Source organism: Phoca vitulina, unplaced genomic scaffold, assembly GCF_004348235.1.
Source record: "Phoca vitulina isolate PV1807 unplaced genomic scaffold, GSC_HSeal_1.0 scaffold22, whole genome shotgun sequence".
NCBI lineage: Eukaryota > Metazoa > Chordata > Mammalia > Carnivora > Phocidae > Phoca > Phoca vitulina.
The window spans coordinates 12477604-12492089 of NW_022589725.1; the positions used below are offsets into that span (position 1 = coordinate 12477604).

The following is a 14486-nucleotide window of genomic DNA, read 5'->3' on the forward strand; positions in this document are numbered from 1 at the left end:
TTCTCTGTCGAGGGGATGGCCCAATGGGAGAGTATGCTGTGACTTCTTGGTACTGGCCCCCTAGGTCAGAGAAGGAGGTCCTGAGTTCCCTGGGCTCAGGCCCTCGGTAGACCCTTGTCCCAGAACTTTGTGGATGCCCGCCCCTCCCCAAGCGCTGTCTGACACCCTGGTGCTAGGGATGCCTGGGAAGGCTGTTCAGTGAAAAGCTAAGTTATCCCCTTGGGAGATGCTCGGATTAAACTCCGCTGGAGGCCAGCTCTCGGTGCAGAGTCGCAGCCCCGGCTCTGATTCCTGCCTGAGCCCGGAGCAGGAGCAGCAGAGAGGCCCAGATCCAGGCCCTCCAACTAAGCAGAAGCCACTTCTGGCCGCTGGGCTCCAAGGGACCAGCGGTTCAGTAGGTGGTTCCTGGGGAAATGTCCTTTAGGATCGAATCAGCGCCAGCCGGAGGCCGGGGGGCAGGGGAGGCCCCCCGAGGATTTCTGCGCCAGGAGCCGAGGGCAGGAGGGCAAGGCCATGGCCCAGCAGGAGGAGGTATTAAGCAAGAAAGTAAAGGGGGAGCTTTGGGGGAGGAGCACTGCGCGGGCGGCCCCCCGGCCCTGGCCTTGCCCTCCTGCCCCACACTCCGTGGCCCGCGGCGCCAGGGCCGGGAGCCAGCAGGGCGCCGTGCCTGGGTGCTTGGAGCTGCGCGCGCAGCGCTGCCCCCCTTGCAGAGATGCGGCTACTGAGCATGCGCGCGCGTGCGCACAAGGGCCCGGGCCGCCGGCCCGCGTGCTCGCAGGGTCCGTCCCGGGACCTGGCGCAGAGCCACCGCCTCCGCTGACCCGAGGAGGACAAGCCCGTTGAAGGCTCCAAGAGAGAAGACCCTCGACGCTGTGGGCGAGGGCCCCGCAACCCAGAGCGGCGGCCCCGCTCACCTCAGGCGCGGCCCTTCAGCGGGGCGTCCTCCGGCGGGACGGAGCGGCTGCGGCGCCGACCACGTCCACCGAAACACAAGACACGACAGGAAGGCCACAGATAGCAGGACACAGACAGGAGCAGAGGGGCTGCGCGGCTCGACTGAATTCCAGTGTGAAAAATACATGGATTTCATGTTGTCAAATGGAGTCATACATTTATTTTCTCGGCAAAGCTTGGGCTACTTCTAAGGAGACACTAGGCAGCTTCGCGAGTACACGGCACAGGAGGCTGGGTCCACGGCCAGGCCCGGCTGGCTTTGGATTGGGTTTGTCCACTCCGCCCCCGTGTCACGACCCCAGCGTCTGTGGGCAGCCCCAGCCAGGCCCCAGGAGTTCGGGTCTGGTTCAGCTGGGGTGGGGGAGCTCCACTAAGGATGGCTGGTCTGTCTGAGGCCCCAACCGGTGGGGGGAGCCTTGGACGCACAAAGCGTGTGGCAGAGGGGGCTGTCGCCCCCATGGCTGAGCTGGCTGCCCACTCCCAGTGCATGCAGGTGCCCCCCCCTTGAGTGGAGGGCGCAGAGAGGAAAGGCGGGCCCCCTAAGTCAGGCAGCGGCTGTCGGAGCAGCAGGGGTGGGCGAGCAACCTGGGCAGAGAACCAGAATGGCCCTGGGGCCAGAGGGATGAGTGAGACACGGGGTCCCACCAACCCACCCCAGATGTGGGGCCTAACCTCTGAAGAGTGGGAGGGGCCACCAGATGGGTGTAAGCCCCACAAGGGAGAAGGAGTGCGTTTACTTTGTCAAATAATAGTGGTGGTAAAAGGTCAGCAGCTTTGCTGGGGGACCACATGGGGTCCCAGAGAAGAAGGGGGGACAGTGAAGCTCCCAGGCCACCTGGCCTCAGGCTGTGAGCAGGGAGGCCGCAGGGCTCCCACCTGCCCTGCCCCGTCCCCGCCTGAGAGACAACCCGGGGCACCCTGCTTTGGCCGGGACGAACATCATGGCTTCAGCATCCCATCGTGCCATCCGTCCTGCTGGGAGTCCCTCCAGAGGCAGGCAGGTCTAAGTCTAGGAGCCCTCCCCCTAGAACGCAAGCAGCCCCTCAGTGGAGATGCTAGGGTGCATGAGAGCCAAGCCCCAAAGTGAACATAGTGCAAAGCAGAAGTTGGGCCCGAGGCCCCCCAGAGAAACTTGGGGTGAGCTCCAGGGGCAGTCGTCTGATTCTCAAAGCAGCTGAGGATTGCCGAGTCCAGCCCCGCCTCCCGGACTGCAGGACCTTGTCTCAGAAGGGCTGGAGGAGGCCCCCTGGGCTGCCAGCCCCCTGCCTCCTCCTCTGGGGCCCGCAGACGCTCCAGCCCCAGCACCAGCCTGTCCGGCTCAGCTCTCACGGGAAGAACGATCTGACACAGCCAGACGCGCCGACAGGGAAGCGGAGCCTGGGGAAGGTCCAGGATGAACAGACACAAGAGCCACGCTGCGCTCTGCCACCTCGTGCCCAACATCGCCCCGTCTTTCCTCCGGCCAGTGCCTATGGCCCGACGAGGCTTCCGAATCCCAGAGCGGGGAGCAGCCGGAAGACGCTGGAACTGCAGCCGGAGCCCGGGGGTTGCAGACCCCGCTCCGAGTCCTGCGCCGGTGGCCTGTGCTCTGGGCGAGGAGCTAATACTGGCCCAGAAGGCTGGACTGAGGGCAGGGGGCGGCTGGAGAGGCGTGGGCGGGCCGGATCGGGACACGGGGGTGGGGGTGGGGGCGGGGGGCTCTCGTGGGCACCTCAGGCCCCGCCTCCCCACATCGACACACCGGAGACTTCGGGGGGGGGGGGGGGGGTGGGCGGGCGGCCCCGTGCGGAGGTCCAGGTGGACAGGGCCGGGTGGGGGGACCTCCCCACCTCCCCTCTCTGCAGTGCGCCCCTTCGGCGTGCCTCCCTGCCTTTGGTCTCTCTTCCCTTGTCCTCTGTCACAGTTTGAGGGTGCCTTCCCCCAACCCCGACTCCCAGCCCCCCGACACTGTTCACGTCCCGAAAAAGCCACTCCCAAACCCCAAACTGAAGTAAGATGAGGCCCCCGGGGCACGAGCGGGAGGCAGCGCGGCACCCCTACCATCCGTGGTCAGGCGGCGCTCACAGCTGGGAGCTGCGGGCCGCGGCGCCCGGGCCGTGCGGGCTCAGCGAGCGGCAGCTGACCCTGCGGATGGAGTGCAGGGCCACAGTGCAGCAGCCCCGCAGCAGCGAGCTGATGTTGTAAACCGGCTGGCCCTGGCGCCGCTGCGAGCGGCAGAGCCAGGCCACCGTGGGCACGGCCGGCACCACCACGGCCAGCAGATCCACGATGTAGTGGCGGCTCCAGTAGCTCTTGGGCTCCTTCTCGGCGGCCGCCGCCTCCTCCTCTTCCACCGGGCACGCCACGCTCACCGACGGGCCGGGGCTGGGGTTGGCACCCGGCCGGTGCGCGCTCGGCCCTCGGGTGATGGGCTCCGGGGCCTCCAGCTCGTCACCCACCGTCGTCACCACGGCGGAGTTGGGGTCTTTGGGCCCCAGGGGCTGGGGCTCCAGCTCTGGGCCCCCGACCCCCAATTCAGGGACTGCCCCGCACACCTGGGCCTGGGTCACTTTCTCCAGGATGGCGTCCAGGTCCGGCTGGTACTGTGCGAAGTCCGTCTGGATGGCGCGCTCCTGCATGCAGCTGGCCTGCACCCCGGCCTCCAGGCCGCACAGCAGCTTCTCGTAGGTGTTGCTGGCGGGGAAGCGGGGGCCCAGGCCGAAGCTGCTGTGCAGCGAGCCCTCCTCGGGGCCGCAGTCCACCCCCGACGACAGCAGGCTGCTGGCCTCCAGCGCGTCCGTCCGGCTCAGCGTGTCCTCGGTCAGCCCCGCGAAGCCACTGTCAGCCCCGTCCTCGGCAGAGGCCCCGGGGTGGTCGCTGGGGGGGCGGTCGCCGCAGACGGCGGGGTCACTCAGCTTGGTGTAGGTGGAGCTGCGGGTGAGGGAGCGGGCAGGGGACCCGCCGGCCGACTCCCCGGCACCGTCCTCCTTGGCCGTGCCGTTCTGGGCCACTTCCATGCTGTGTAGCAGCGTCTCCAGCTTCTTGTTCTGGATGTTGATGTCCACGAAGTACTTCTGCAGCCCCTTGTCCTTATCAATCAGGTTGTTCTTGACTGTGTCGATGACCTGCTTGAGCTGCTTGATCTCCTTGCGAGCCTCCTTCAGGGCCAGCTGGGCCTCCACGCGGTGGCACTCCTCCTCGATCCAGTCCTCCTGCATGCGCGACAGCTGCGTCTTCAGGTCATCGATCTCGGTGTCCCTGGGAGCAGAGGAGACACACATGCTCGCTGCCCGGCCTGTCACCACCACCAAGGACAAGCAGGGAAGGGCTGTCACCCAGGACAGAGGGCCTGTGTGCCTCCCGGCCCAGAGCCAGACACAAAAGCCCTGACTCAGTGCCTCCTTCTCACTCCAGAGGGGGTGAGGGGGTGGCCAAGGGGCCTCCTCCCCCATCCCCCGGGGTCAGGGTAGGGGGAGAAGAAATGTCTAGGCCCCTCTGCATCCTCAGCCCTGGAGGCCGAAATGCAGATGACCGTCCCCACTTAAATCCATTACCTACAGGAGACATTAGACAAGAAAGACGCTCAGTGTATAAATAAATGCCTACTGCTATAAAAACCAAACACATCTATTTTAAAATCTTAACCTAAAGACAATAAGAACTAAACGTAAAATCTCTGCCCCTACGAAAGCCGGTGGTGCAGACTGTCCTCGGGGGTCCCCCGCCGGAGCCCCCGGGGGAGAGGCAGTGGGCTGCTCTGCTTTGCTGTGGAACTTACTGCCACCATGTGGGGGGGGGGCTACCGGCCTCACGTCTCCCCTCAGTGCGGGGGATGAAACGTGGTGGGTGCGACAGAGGAAAGCGGTGACCACAGGTGGCTCTCTTTTATCCACACTGGTCATCTCTGCTTTGTATCTACTGTGAAGGGGATGGGCCCAAAAGATGGACAAGAAGGCACAGGCCATTTCCGAGAGAAGAGGCCAGCGCCAGGCAAAGCAGACACAGGCACCCCGAGTCACAGACGAATCCGGGGTGCAGCGGAGGGAGGCGAGTTAGAAGAACATCCTATCAAGTCTGGCGGAAGAGGCAGCGTGAGACGGGGCAGGATGCGGTGAAGGCCGTGAGGGTGAAGGAAAGCCACTCCTGAGCCAGCAGGTCTTGCGGGGGGGGGGGGGGGGGGGCACACCCACCCCGGCACCCCCCCCAGCCATGCGGCCCACGTGCCCCACATTCACGGAAACGCAATGCACGCAGGGCTGACTGTCACTCTGAGGGTGAGAAGCCCAGCAGAGGGACCATCCCCAATCAAGCATCGTGCGCTCTGCGGAGTCAGATGGGAGGGTCAGTTCAGGAAATGAGGCCAGGAAGTGTGCTCTGCAGAACGTCGAGGGGTCCGGGCTGAGGGGCTGCGGTGGCCGGCAGGTCAGCAATGGCATTACCTGGGAAGAGGCGGACTGGCCCGCCTACCAGGACACAGCCCCGTGATGGCAGCGGGGAACCAGAGCCGCTCAGAGTGGCCATGACAGATGGACCACTGGGCACGGGGGCCCTTACTGGGGTTCATTCTAGGGAAACCTGCCACACTGACGCCGAGTGCCGGGAGGGAGAAGCTGCTTGGAGGAAGGGATTGGGCATGCTCCGTGGGGCTGGGCCCTGCCCCTCTCTCCTTGGAGCCGGTGGGACCCCAGGCCAGGGAGCTCTGGCTTCCCCACCCTGTCTAGGACATTACAGTTGAACTGAGCCTTGAAGGATGAGTTTGCCCAGGGAGCAGGATGGGGGCAAGGCCATCTCAGGAAGTGGGGACACAGCAAACAAAAGCACAGGGTGTAGAAGCTTCTTTATGGAGAAGGTAGGTTACCGCAGGAGACGGGTATCAAAGTGAACACGTGGAGCGCGTGCGGCAAGGAGCTGCCACGGGTCCCTGCAGGACTAGCAGGCAGAGAGCGGCCGGGGATTTAAGGTGGGGCGCGTCCACGCCAGGGCAGCGTGCCCAAACCACGCAGGGCAGATGGTCTGCCCGAGCCGCTGGGCCAGCCCCAGAAGGGAAGCCGGGAGACGGGCTGTCTGCTTCCTGAGCCCGTGAGTGCAAGGGCCCAGGCAGACCCAGGGCATCACCTAGAAGATGACGGGAAATAAAAATAGAAATGCCAACTCAACAGAGAAGGAGGCCACAGAATGCCACCTGTAACTTCCCGTAGTTCAGAACCACAGCAGAGCCAAACCGCATCGGCTGCTTGGCAAAGCTCTGGTCATGGAAGCTGCGCTCATGCGTGTTACATGCTTCCGTTTATATGCGATGTCCAGAACAGATGAATCCATAAAGACAGAAAGACGAGTGGTTACCAGGGGCCTGGGCCATGACTACTACCGGGAATGGCCTTCCTTTCTGGGGTGATGAGAATGTTCTGGGACCGGATACAGGTCCCAGAGGGTTGCATGATTTGGTACCGATACGAAACATCGCTGAGTGGTACACTTGAGAGAGGGGAACTGTACGGGGTGTGAGTGACGTGTGCATCACGCTGCATAGTTTTACAAAAAGAGCAAAGAGGAAAGAAGCCATGATCGTGTCGGCCTGCCCCGGCCCCCAGTGCCCAGGGCAACTCAGAGTCGGCTGCCTGTTCAGACACCGTCCAGAGGAGATGGCGAAGAGTCGGGGGCAGCGCTGAAGCTGCGGTCATAAAGATGAAGCCGGTGGCCCAGAAAGGTAGCAGCCGAAAGGGTCAGGATTGGCCCTCAGGTCCAGAGAGTGAGCTCAGAGGGGATCGCGGGGGCTCCCGGGGGACCCCTGGGCTGAGTAGGAGCTCGAGAAAGGTTTCTCATGATGTCCCATCGTCTGTAAGTACATGAGCAGAAAGGCCTCTGGGGCCTGAACCCGTGGGCCAAGAGCCCCCTCGTGACTCCCTGGGTGGAAGCAAAGGGGCCGGGGGGTTGTTTCTCCCCCCGCAGGGAAGGTAAGCCAAGAAGAATGCCCTGGGCTCCTGCTCTCCAGCTGGAAAGGAGCCAGGGGACAAGAAGTGGCCCAAAGGGGCCGCCAGGCTCAAACTGAGAGAGCACCGCCATGGGTGTGGGGAGGACCAGCGGGCCGGCCGGGAGAGGGGGATGGCTGGGGGCTCTAGAAAGGGGGTCCTACGGGCCTTTGCCGGAAGGGAAAGGGCAGGCTGGGTGCTGGGAAGCCCTCAGCCACTCCTTCCTCCCAAAAGTGCCCCGGGGCCCTGGGGCCTCTGAGTGTGGAGAGGGCAGCGTGTCCCCTGGCCGGCAGCTCACCGGTCCTGCAGCCGGTCCTGCGTGTCCTTCAGCCGGGCCTTCAGGTGCCGGATGCACACCTCCTTCTGCTGCAGGGGGGTCAGGTACTGCTCCGGGGTGGGGGGCTTGACGCCATGGTTATCGCTGCACAGTGTGTACTTCATGGAGCGCCTGCAAGGGACACACGTCAGCGGGGAAGACGTCCCTCAGCGTCCTGCTCCCACGGCCACCAGATGGCTCCGGGCTAGGCCTCCGCAGCGGCCCGTGTGGGCCTGAGAGCACCCGGGCCTTCTGGAAGGCAGGATTTATCAAAGCTCTTCTGAGTGAAGGCCACAGTGGGGAGCCCGGGGCAGGCCGACATGACAGAGTGGGGACGCATGACAGAGCAAGCGCACGGCCTGGCACCATGCGGGGCGTCCCACTGATGCTGCCATCTCAGTCCCGGGGGGGATCCCAGAACTCCGGTGTCCGGTCTCCGAACCCAGAGAACGAGGTGGGGGCCAGAGGCTGGGGGGGGGTGCGCCTTCCCTGTGTAATTCTCCCAGGGCCTGCGGCGGGGGGGTAAGGACCCAGCCCTGTGCAGGAGGACGCACCCCCAGAGCTGAGAGCCTTTACGGCCTGGCCTGCCGGACCCTGGGGGGGACCGGGAGTGCAGACGCGCGTGCAGCCTCCGCTGTCTACACACGCACTCTGGTGCCCTCCTCGCCGTCCTCACATACACGCGCGCTCGCCCGGCCACGCACACGCCTGGTCCACGTGTGCCTGCACGCCCACCTCCGTGTGTACACGCGCGTGCCCGTGCCTCCCCACCGCCCTGCGGCCACCCTCAGGGACACTCACAAGGACCAGCACAGCAGCCCACACACGGGTTCACACAAATGCAGGCGCTTTCCACCCTCCCCCGCACACACGCGTGCTCGAGGGCACACACACACACAAGTGTGAACACCCACCGGCTCTGGGCATCCCCTCGTCCACAGCTGTGCCCTCAGGTGGCAGCAAGCCAGCTCCACCTGCTGCCCAGCCTGGGGGGGCACAGACGTGTGCGCGTACGTGTGTGCGTGTGAGTGCGTGTGCGTACGTGTGTGTGCGTGTGCGCGCGTGTGTGCGTGCGTGTGTGTGTGGCGAGCACACCCTGGTCTCAGCACTGCACGGTGGAGGAACCCCGGCCCAGTGGAGGAGGGGGGAGGGCCGGCCCCGCCCCCAGAAGGACAGCACCCGGTTCCAGCACGCTACGGTGTGCCAGGACGCCTGCCCGGGGCTCGGCCGAACAGTCGGGCGGGCTCTCACCCAGCCCGCCAGAGGCCCTGTGGCCACCCAACGCTGCCCCTTCAGGGCACGCGGACCCCCGGGGCTTAGGGAGGGGCGATGACACCCACAGGTCTGAAGACAGGCCGGGTTTGCCGAAGCAGCCGCCGTGGAGGCAGTTTGAAAGGTTCCGCGGGAGCTGCCTCATGTTTACGGAGGGAAAAGTTTTCGTAAACCGTCAGCCGCTGCAGAGAGCGTGGGGCTAGAGGTGGAGAGAAAGGGGCGGGTTCTCTTCTACTGACTCACCCCGTGGTCCCTAGGTTTAACTCAAGGCCTATCACACGCCGGCCTGTTTTCCGCGTGACAAGGGGCAGAGGGGTGGCGCGGGTTGGAGCTGGGGACGCCCCGTCTGTGGGCCGCCGTGCCAGGACTCGCGCTAGAGGGGCGCGGAGCTGCGGTGAGTGAGAAGGGGCTCCTCCCCGGGCCCCGGGCAAACCAGTTAAACTAGTACAGTGGAGAGTCAGAGAAGACGCTGTTCTCACTCTTCCCATTTGCTTTCATGAGTGGTTTTTTTCTAATATGACATTTCACACTCATACATTTTTAGTCACTAGCTCTATCTTTGCGGAAAAAATATATAAATAACTGAGAAGAAGAATATACTATAATCCGTGGGTCTCCGCTGTTCCCGCCTTGGAACACCTGTTTGCACTGAGGCCACAGCCGAGGCCCCGCTGCTCGCCCATAACGGCCACCATCCACATGGGCAAGAAGACCCTCCCACGGGGGCAGTGCTCAACCTCAGGGCTGGGACAGTCCCTTGCGCTGCAGTTATGACGTGCGCTGCAAAAATCTGCTACTAATGAGAAAGTGTTCAAGTTGCCAATCGTATACTTTGCAAAATGTGAGCACATCATCCCGCTCATGCCCCCTGCACCCGGGGTGGGGTCCCGGCCAGGAGGCTGGGGCGTGGGTCCTGCGTGTGTGGGTCACCCATCATGTGTGTTGAGGTGGAAAACTCTGAGAACGGCTCCCTCCGCGTGATCTGAACATCACTTCACACCAACGACACCCTCTCCACTGGAAGGACAAGACCAGCCTTCCCACGAGGTGCTCTGGCCGCGGGAGCCGCAAGCCAGCCTTGGTGGCCTGGGACGCTCATGTGGGACCCAAGTCCTCATGATGGCAGCTACCAGTTTGGGCCACCTGCAGACATCAGCTCACTGAAGCCTGCGAGATGTTAGCCCCACTTGACGGATAAGGGAAAGACTCAGGGACTGGAAGAATGAATGCCCAGCCCGTGCTCCCCGAGCTCCGGGCTCCTCTGGGGCATCAGGATGGAGCGCTCAGCTTCCCTTCACCTGCCTCCCCAGCCTGCTCTTCCGGTTCCATTCCCAACATAGCATGTGCCACATTGTAACACACTCTGCCTCCCAAACCTGCCGCACCTCTGCCACGGCGCAGGTGGATCCCCCGAGGAGAGCAGGATGGCAGACGCCCGAGTGGCCTGCCGCTCTCCATTCTTGCCTTTCCCCCCAAGAGAATCCCAATTCTGTGCACGGTGGCAGGGTACTGGGGACAATGCTGGCGCTCCCCGTACCACCTGGCCAGCAGCTGTCACCCAATCCTATGTCTCAGTGCCAGCCGGCAAGGCGTAGACGGAATTCCTGGGGAAGTGTCCCTTCTCAGAAAACATGAGCTTCTTGTCGGGGGGGGGGGGGGGTGGCCCTTCTACCTTCTTCCTTCCTGGCCCCGAGGCTGACCTGATGCCTGGAGGTGTAGGAGCCTCTGGTAAGGGCGAGGGCAAAAGCCGTACCCCAAGGACGGTAGAGCAGGAAGACGGGACGGAGCTGCCTGCCGCTGGGCCCCGGTTCTGAAAGCATCACCCCCGACTCATGTAAGCCCCTGTCTTTGGGACAGGGAGTCCCAAAGTGTGCAGCCGGGCGTCACCTTTCCCTCTCTCGGGCAGGAGCTGAGGCTCTGGGGGAATGAGCTGCTGGAGGTCGCACAGCCAGAGTCGGCTGGTCCCCACCCGCGCAGCCGGGGCGCGGGGTGCAGGTGCATCACCAGCCGGGCACGGGGAGGGGTTACCTGGGCGTGGGGCTGCTGTCGCTGCCCTTGCAGGAGCCCGAGTTGCTGCTGCTGCTGAGAGAGGAGGTGCCGTAGGCGTCCCGCACGCTCACGGGGGGAGAGGTGCGCCTGGAGGCAGGAAGAAGAGGCAGGTGCTCGTTCGGGCTGGCAGGCAGCTGCGGACACTGGGCGAACACCGCCAGGCCGCTGCGGCCCCAAGGGCCCCCGCTGCAGGGTCACGGGCCGGGAAGAGAAGCAGAGGGGAGAGGGGGACGCACAGACAGGGGTGACAGAACAGACAGCGCAAATCAAGATGGAAAACCAGGAGCAGGCTGGTCCTCCTGGCTCCCCAGGACAGGAATGGAGGCTGGGCGGGGCCAAGGGTGGGGTCCCATCTGCCCTCGCCAGGGGTCCTCCACTTCCAGGGTCCCCCGAGCCCCGAGGAGGGCCCTGCAGGGGCTGATGGAGGTGGGGGAGAGGGGGCAGGCAGGGGTAGGGACAAGAGGAGGGGCACGCACAGGTCAAAGTGGGGGCCAAGTGAGCCAGAGTGGAGGATGGCACAAGTCCCCCCTGGTCACTGTGAAGCTCAACAGCAATACTGAGGTTGGTTTGGGTCCAGTGGTTTACTGCTTCGGAGAACTTTATATCCACTGTGTCCCTTGAGCCTTTCAGTAGTTCCTGGAGGAGGTGAGTGATAGCAAGCCCATTCTAAAGCTGGGAAAACTGGGGAAATGAGTTGCTCAAGGATACACTGTAAGTTGGTGGCAGTGGGGGGGTGGGGCAGAGACCCTCCCTCCTCCCACCCTCCAAAGCCAAGGGGACACTCACCTGCGGGATCCAGCAGAGGCCCGTCTACTGCCCGGCAGGGACATGGCCATGAGGCTGCGGGTCCGGGTGAAGGGCGGGATGGGTGGTGTCCCCGGGGCTGAGGAGAGAGGGCGCGTTGGGGGTGCCGCGGGGAGGGCCGGACCAGGCCATGTCATCCTCTCGTTAGGGCCGCTGCCTGGCATGGCTCCTCCTCTTACCCTTCAGCAGGACACCCCAGGACCGAGCGAGGGCCGGGTAGGCCAGGCACTAGCCACAGCCGCCTCCACCAACGAAGTTAGCGCACTCCTGCCCCCGACTTAAAATCTCGATCGTCAGGGCTTCAGGGGCAGCCAGGAATCATAGATCCAACCCCGGGTTCTCCAGATGATTGAACGTGGAGACAGAGCTCGAAGGCCTTGCCCAAGGTCACACGGGCATCGGGGCAGGGCCTCCTGACCCCCAGCGCAGCACCAAGTCCTCTACGCTATAAGCCAGGCACCCCGATCCCTGACTCGGACCCCACCCTGCGCTGGACAATCCTCCCTCCTCGGTGGGGGCTGCAGGCTGGAGGACTCCTGGAGCAGGACCAGGATCCCCAAATTAGGCTGGGCTAGTCTCGACGTCACCTTCCCAGAGCGCCCGTTGGCGTGTGGCTTGGGGCTTCCTGTCTACAGGGGAGACAAGACAGACCAACATACCAGCACATGTGTAGAAAGACATATGGATACAACGAATGTGAAAAGGTACTACGTCCCTGCCATTCCAAGACAGGCCGCACCTGTCTCAGGGAGCATGCTCGGGACCTGCCCACGATGCAGGACACGCGGCCGGGCCCTCCCGCGTGCATGCGGCACTCAGGCATGCCTGCACCCGTCCATGCAAACATGCATGCTGACTTCGGCACGCGTCAGGACCTCAGAGCGCAGGCTCAAAGCAGACGAGGAAGGGGGCAAATGGGTACAGAAGCCCTCCTCTGGGGGGGTGGGGTCGGTGGGCTGGAAGGAGTAGGAAGTGACCAGGCCTGTAGAGACCATCCTTGGCAGTCTTGACAAGCGGGTAGAGGCTTAGGCTCCAGGGGCAGCCCTACAGGGGTTTAAGGAGGGGAGAAGCCCCCTGTTGGGCTGGGCGTTGGCTGTTGTAGGAAGGAGTCCTGTCCTGGGCATCATCCCAGAGACGGAGGGGCCTGGGCTCTTTGCAGCCACGAGTCCTGCCAGCCCCAGAGACCCCTGTTCCCTCCTTCCATGCTCAGAGCAGGGACTAAGGACAGAAGCCTGGGTTACTGGAGACGTGGCCAAGGACACCGTGCCCCGACCTTCCCGCATGCTGGAGAGAAGCGGTCACCGAGCCCCGCTGCGCACAGACCCCGGGCCAAGCACATTACGTACAGTGCACCATTGGCTCCTCCCAAAAACCCTATGAGGAAGTGCTGTGATTAGTCCCCCTACAGATGAGGAACCTGAGCCTCCGAGAGGGAGGCACGCGCCCCATTCACAACCCCAGCGTGCGGCCGGGCCAACAGTGGAACCAGACCAACACCAGATGCCCAGGGGCTGGGCCTCAAACTCCGGAGTCCCCTGGCCGGGCACCACCCCTTCCCACGTCAGGGCCTCCAGGGAGCCTGCTCATCCTGCCCAGTGGCGGGGCTGCCTCCTGAGGGGACAAAGGCACCGCTCAGGTGGCCTGTTTCCCGGCTGTGACACCGAGCGGAGCCTGTGCCCCTGGAGGGCTCGGACAGAGCCGGCATTGTCTGCCCGGAGGTGTCGGGTGCCGGGCCCAGGAGCTGCCGACACCAGGCCTGTGACCTGAGCTGCTCGCCCCAGCTCGGGGACGTGTCCCACCCATCGTCCCCGGTCACGCACGCACGGTTGGGCCAGCCCCTGGAGGAGGAACCATGGGACCACAGTGCTGCCCTCACTTGTCAGGAAGGCCACCAAGGACTCCGCGCCTCCTGGCATGGCTTGGGGGGCCCAGAGGGGCGATGTGTTATCACATTTATCACATTTGGGCCCGAGGTGGCCGAGCTGCAGGGCCAGACAGACCCTGGCTTCTAGTCCCAGGCAGCCTGGCTTCCCTGGCAGCCTCCCCCCTTCCCTTCTTGCTTTTGGGAGGATGCACTGAGGGGGCGGTGCCTGCGGGAGGACAGCCTGGCAGAGGCAGGACTCGGGTTGGAGGACCGGCCTCACTCTTCCGAGGCAGCTTGAGCCGGGGTTGCTACGGAGCTCGGAAACTCCAGGTGGAGTCCCAGGCCTCTGTCCGGGGAGGCAGGCAACATGCCCGGTTTGCCTTGGAGCCGAGTGTGGCCTCAGTACAATGAGGGCTTTGTCTCAGCTGTCCCTGCTCCTACCTCGCTTGACGACCCCATACCTCTCTCCTCTTGTGCTCCCTCTTCCTTCCTCCCTGGCCCAGGGGGTGCGGGTGGGGGGACGGGGGACAGCGTTTGAACCTGGATGGACCCAATGGTCTCCTGGGAGGCCAGAGCTGGCCATTCCTCCGGGACAGAGGTGGAAGTGGCATTTCCCCTGCTGGGATGGGACCTTGCAGGTGGGGGTCCCTCATGGGAGGGCAGAAGCCACCCAGGCCCAAAGGGAGCCACCTCTCCAGGATCCTACTCAGAAGGCCGGGCGTGCTCTCTCCAGTCCTCCCTCCCACTCCAGGCCCCAGAGAGGAGGCAGGTTGCCATGGCATATGTCGCCAGGCCGCCTGCCTGCTCCCCTGGATCCCGCAGCCCTGTGCCCAGGCCGCCAGAGGCTGCTGCTTGGAAGGGAAGGGAAGGCGTACCTTGGGGAGCTGGGCTCAGAGTCTCTTATCACCTCAACACCAGAGTAAAGCCAGCCCCTTCGTCCAGCCTCCCTCCACTTCCCCATCCTGCCTGCACCATGACAACGCTGCTGCACGCCCCCTTTGATCAGCGCCTCACACACGCAGCAGGTTCCTGAAGGCCTACAGTGGGGGTCCGGGGGATACAGCGGGATCCAGGGAACAGGAGACAGAAGGATGCAGAAATAGAGTCAAACAGATCTGGGCTCAAATCCCAGCTCTGTCGCCCTCCAGGTGCATGCCTTGGGCAAGTCACACCATTTCTCTGCATCTCAGCTTCCTCATCTGTGACAGATGCACCTCGTGGGCTCCTGTGGCAGGATAATGCGTGCCTGGGGCTCAGCCCAGCACACAACAAAACACGC

General features: G+C 64.0%; 1 protein-coding gene across 3 annotated transcripts in view; it reads right to left on the reverse strand.

Annotated features, from left to right (window-relative positions):
• Nucleotides 1-2692: 2692 nt before the first annotated feature.
• The window catches only part of SNPH (syntaphilin), a 33397-nt gene continuing 21603 nt past the window's right edge, over nucleotides 2693-14486 (reverse strand). The window contains exons 3-7 of one of the 3 annotated variants that reach the window (XM_032419363.1): nucleotides 11523-11972; nucleotides 11326-11422; nucleotides 10519-10725; nucleotides 7201-7350; nucleotides 2693-4191 (exon numbers count right to left, since the gene is read on the reverse strand). In XM_032419363.1, coding sequence (XP_032275254.1) covers nucleotides 3015-4191; nucleotides 7201-7350; nucleotides 10519-10725; nucleotides 11326-11375 — 1584 coding nt within the window. In that variant the 5' untranslated portion in view covers nucleotides 11376-11422; nucleotides 11523-11972 and the 3' untranslated portion in view covers nucleotides 2693-3014. The other 2 variants (XM_032419361.1, XM_032419360.1) reach the window with 2 other exon arrangements.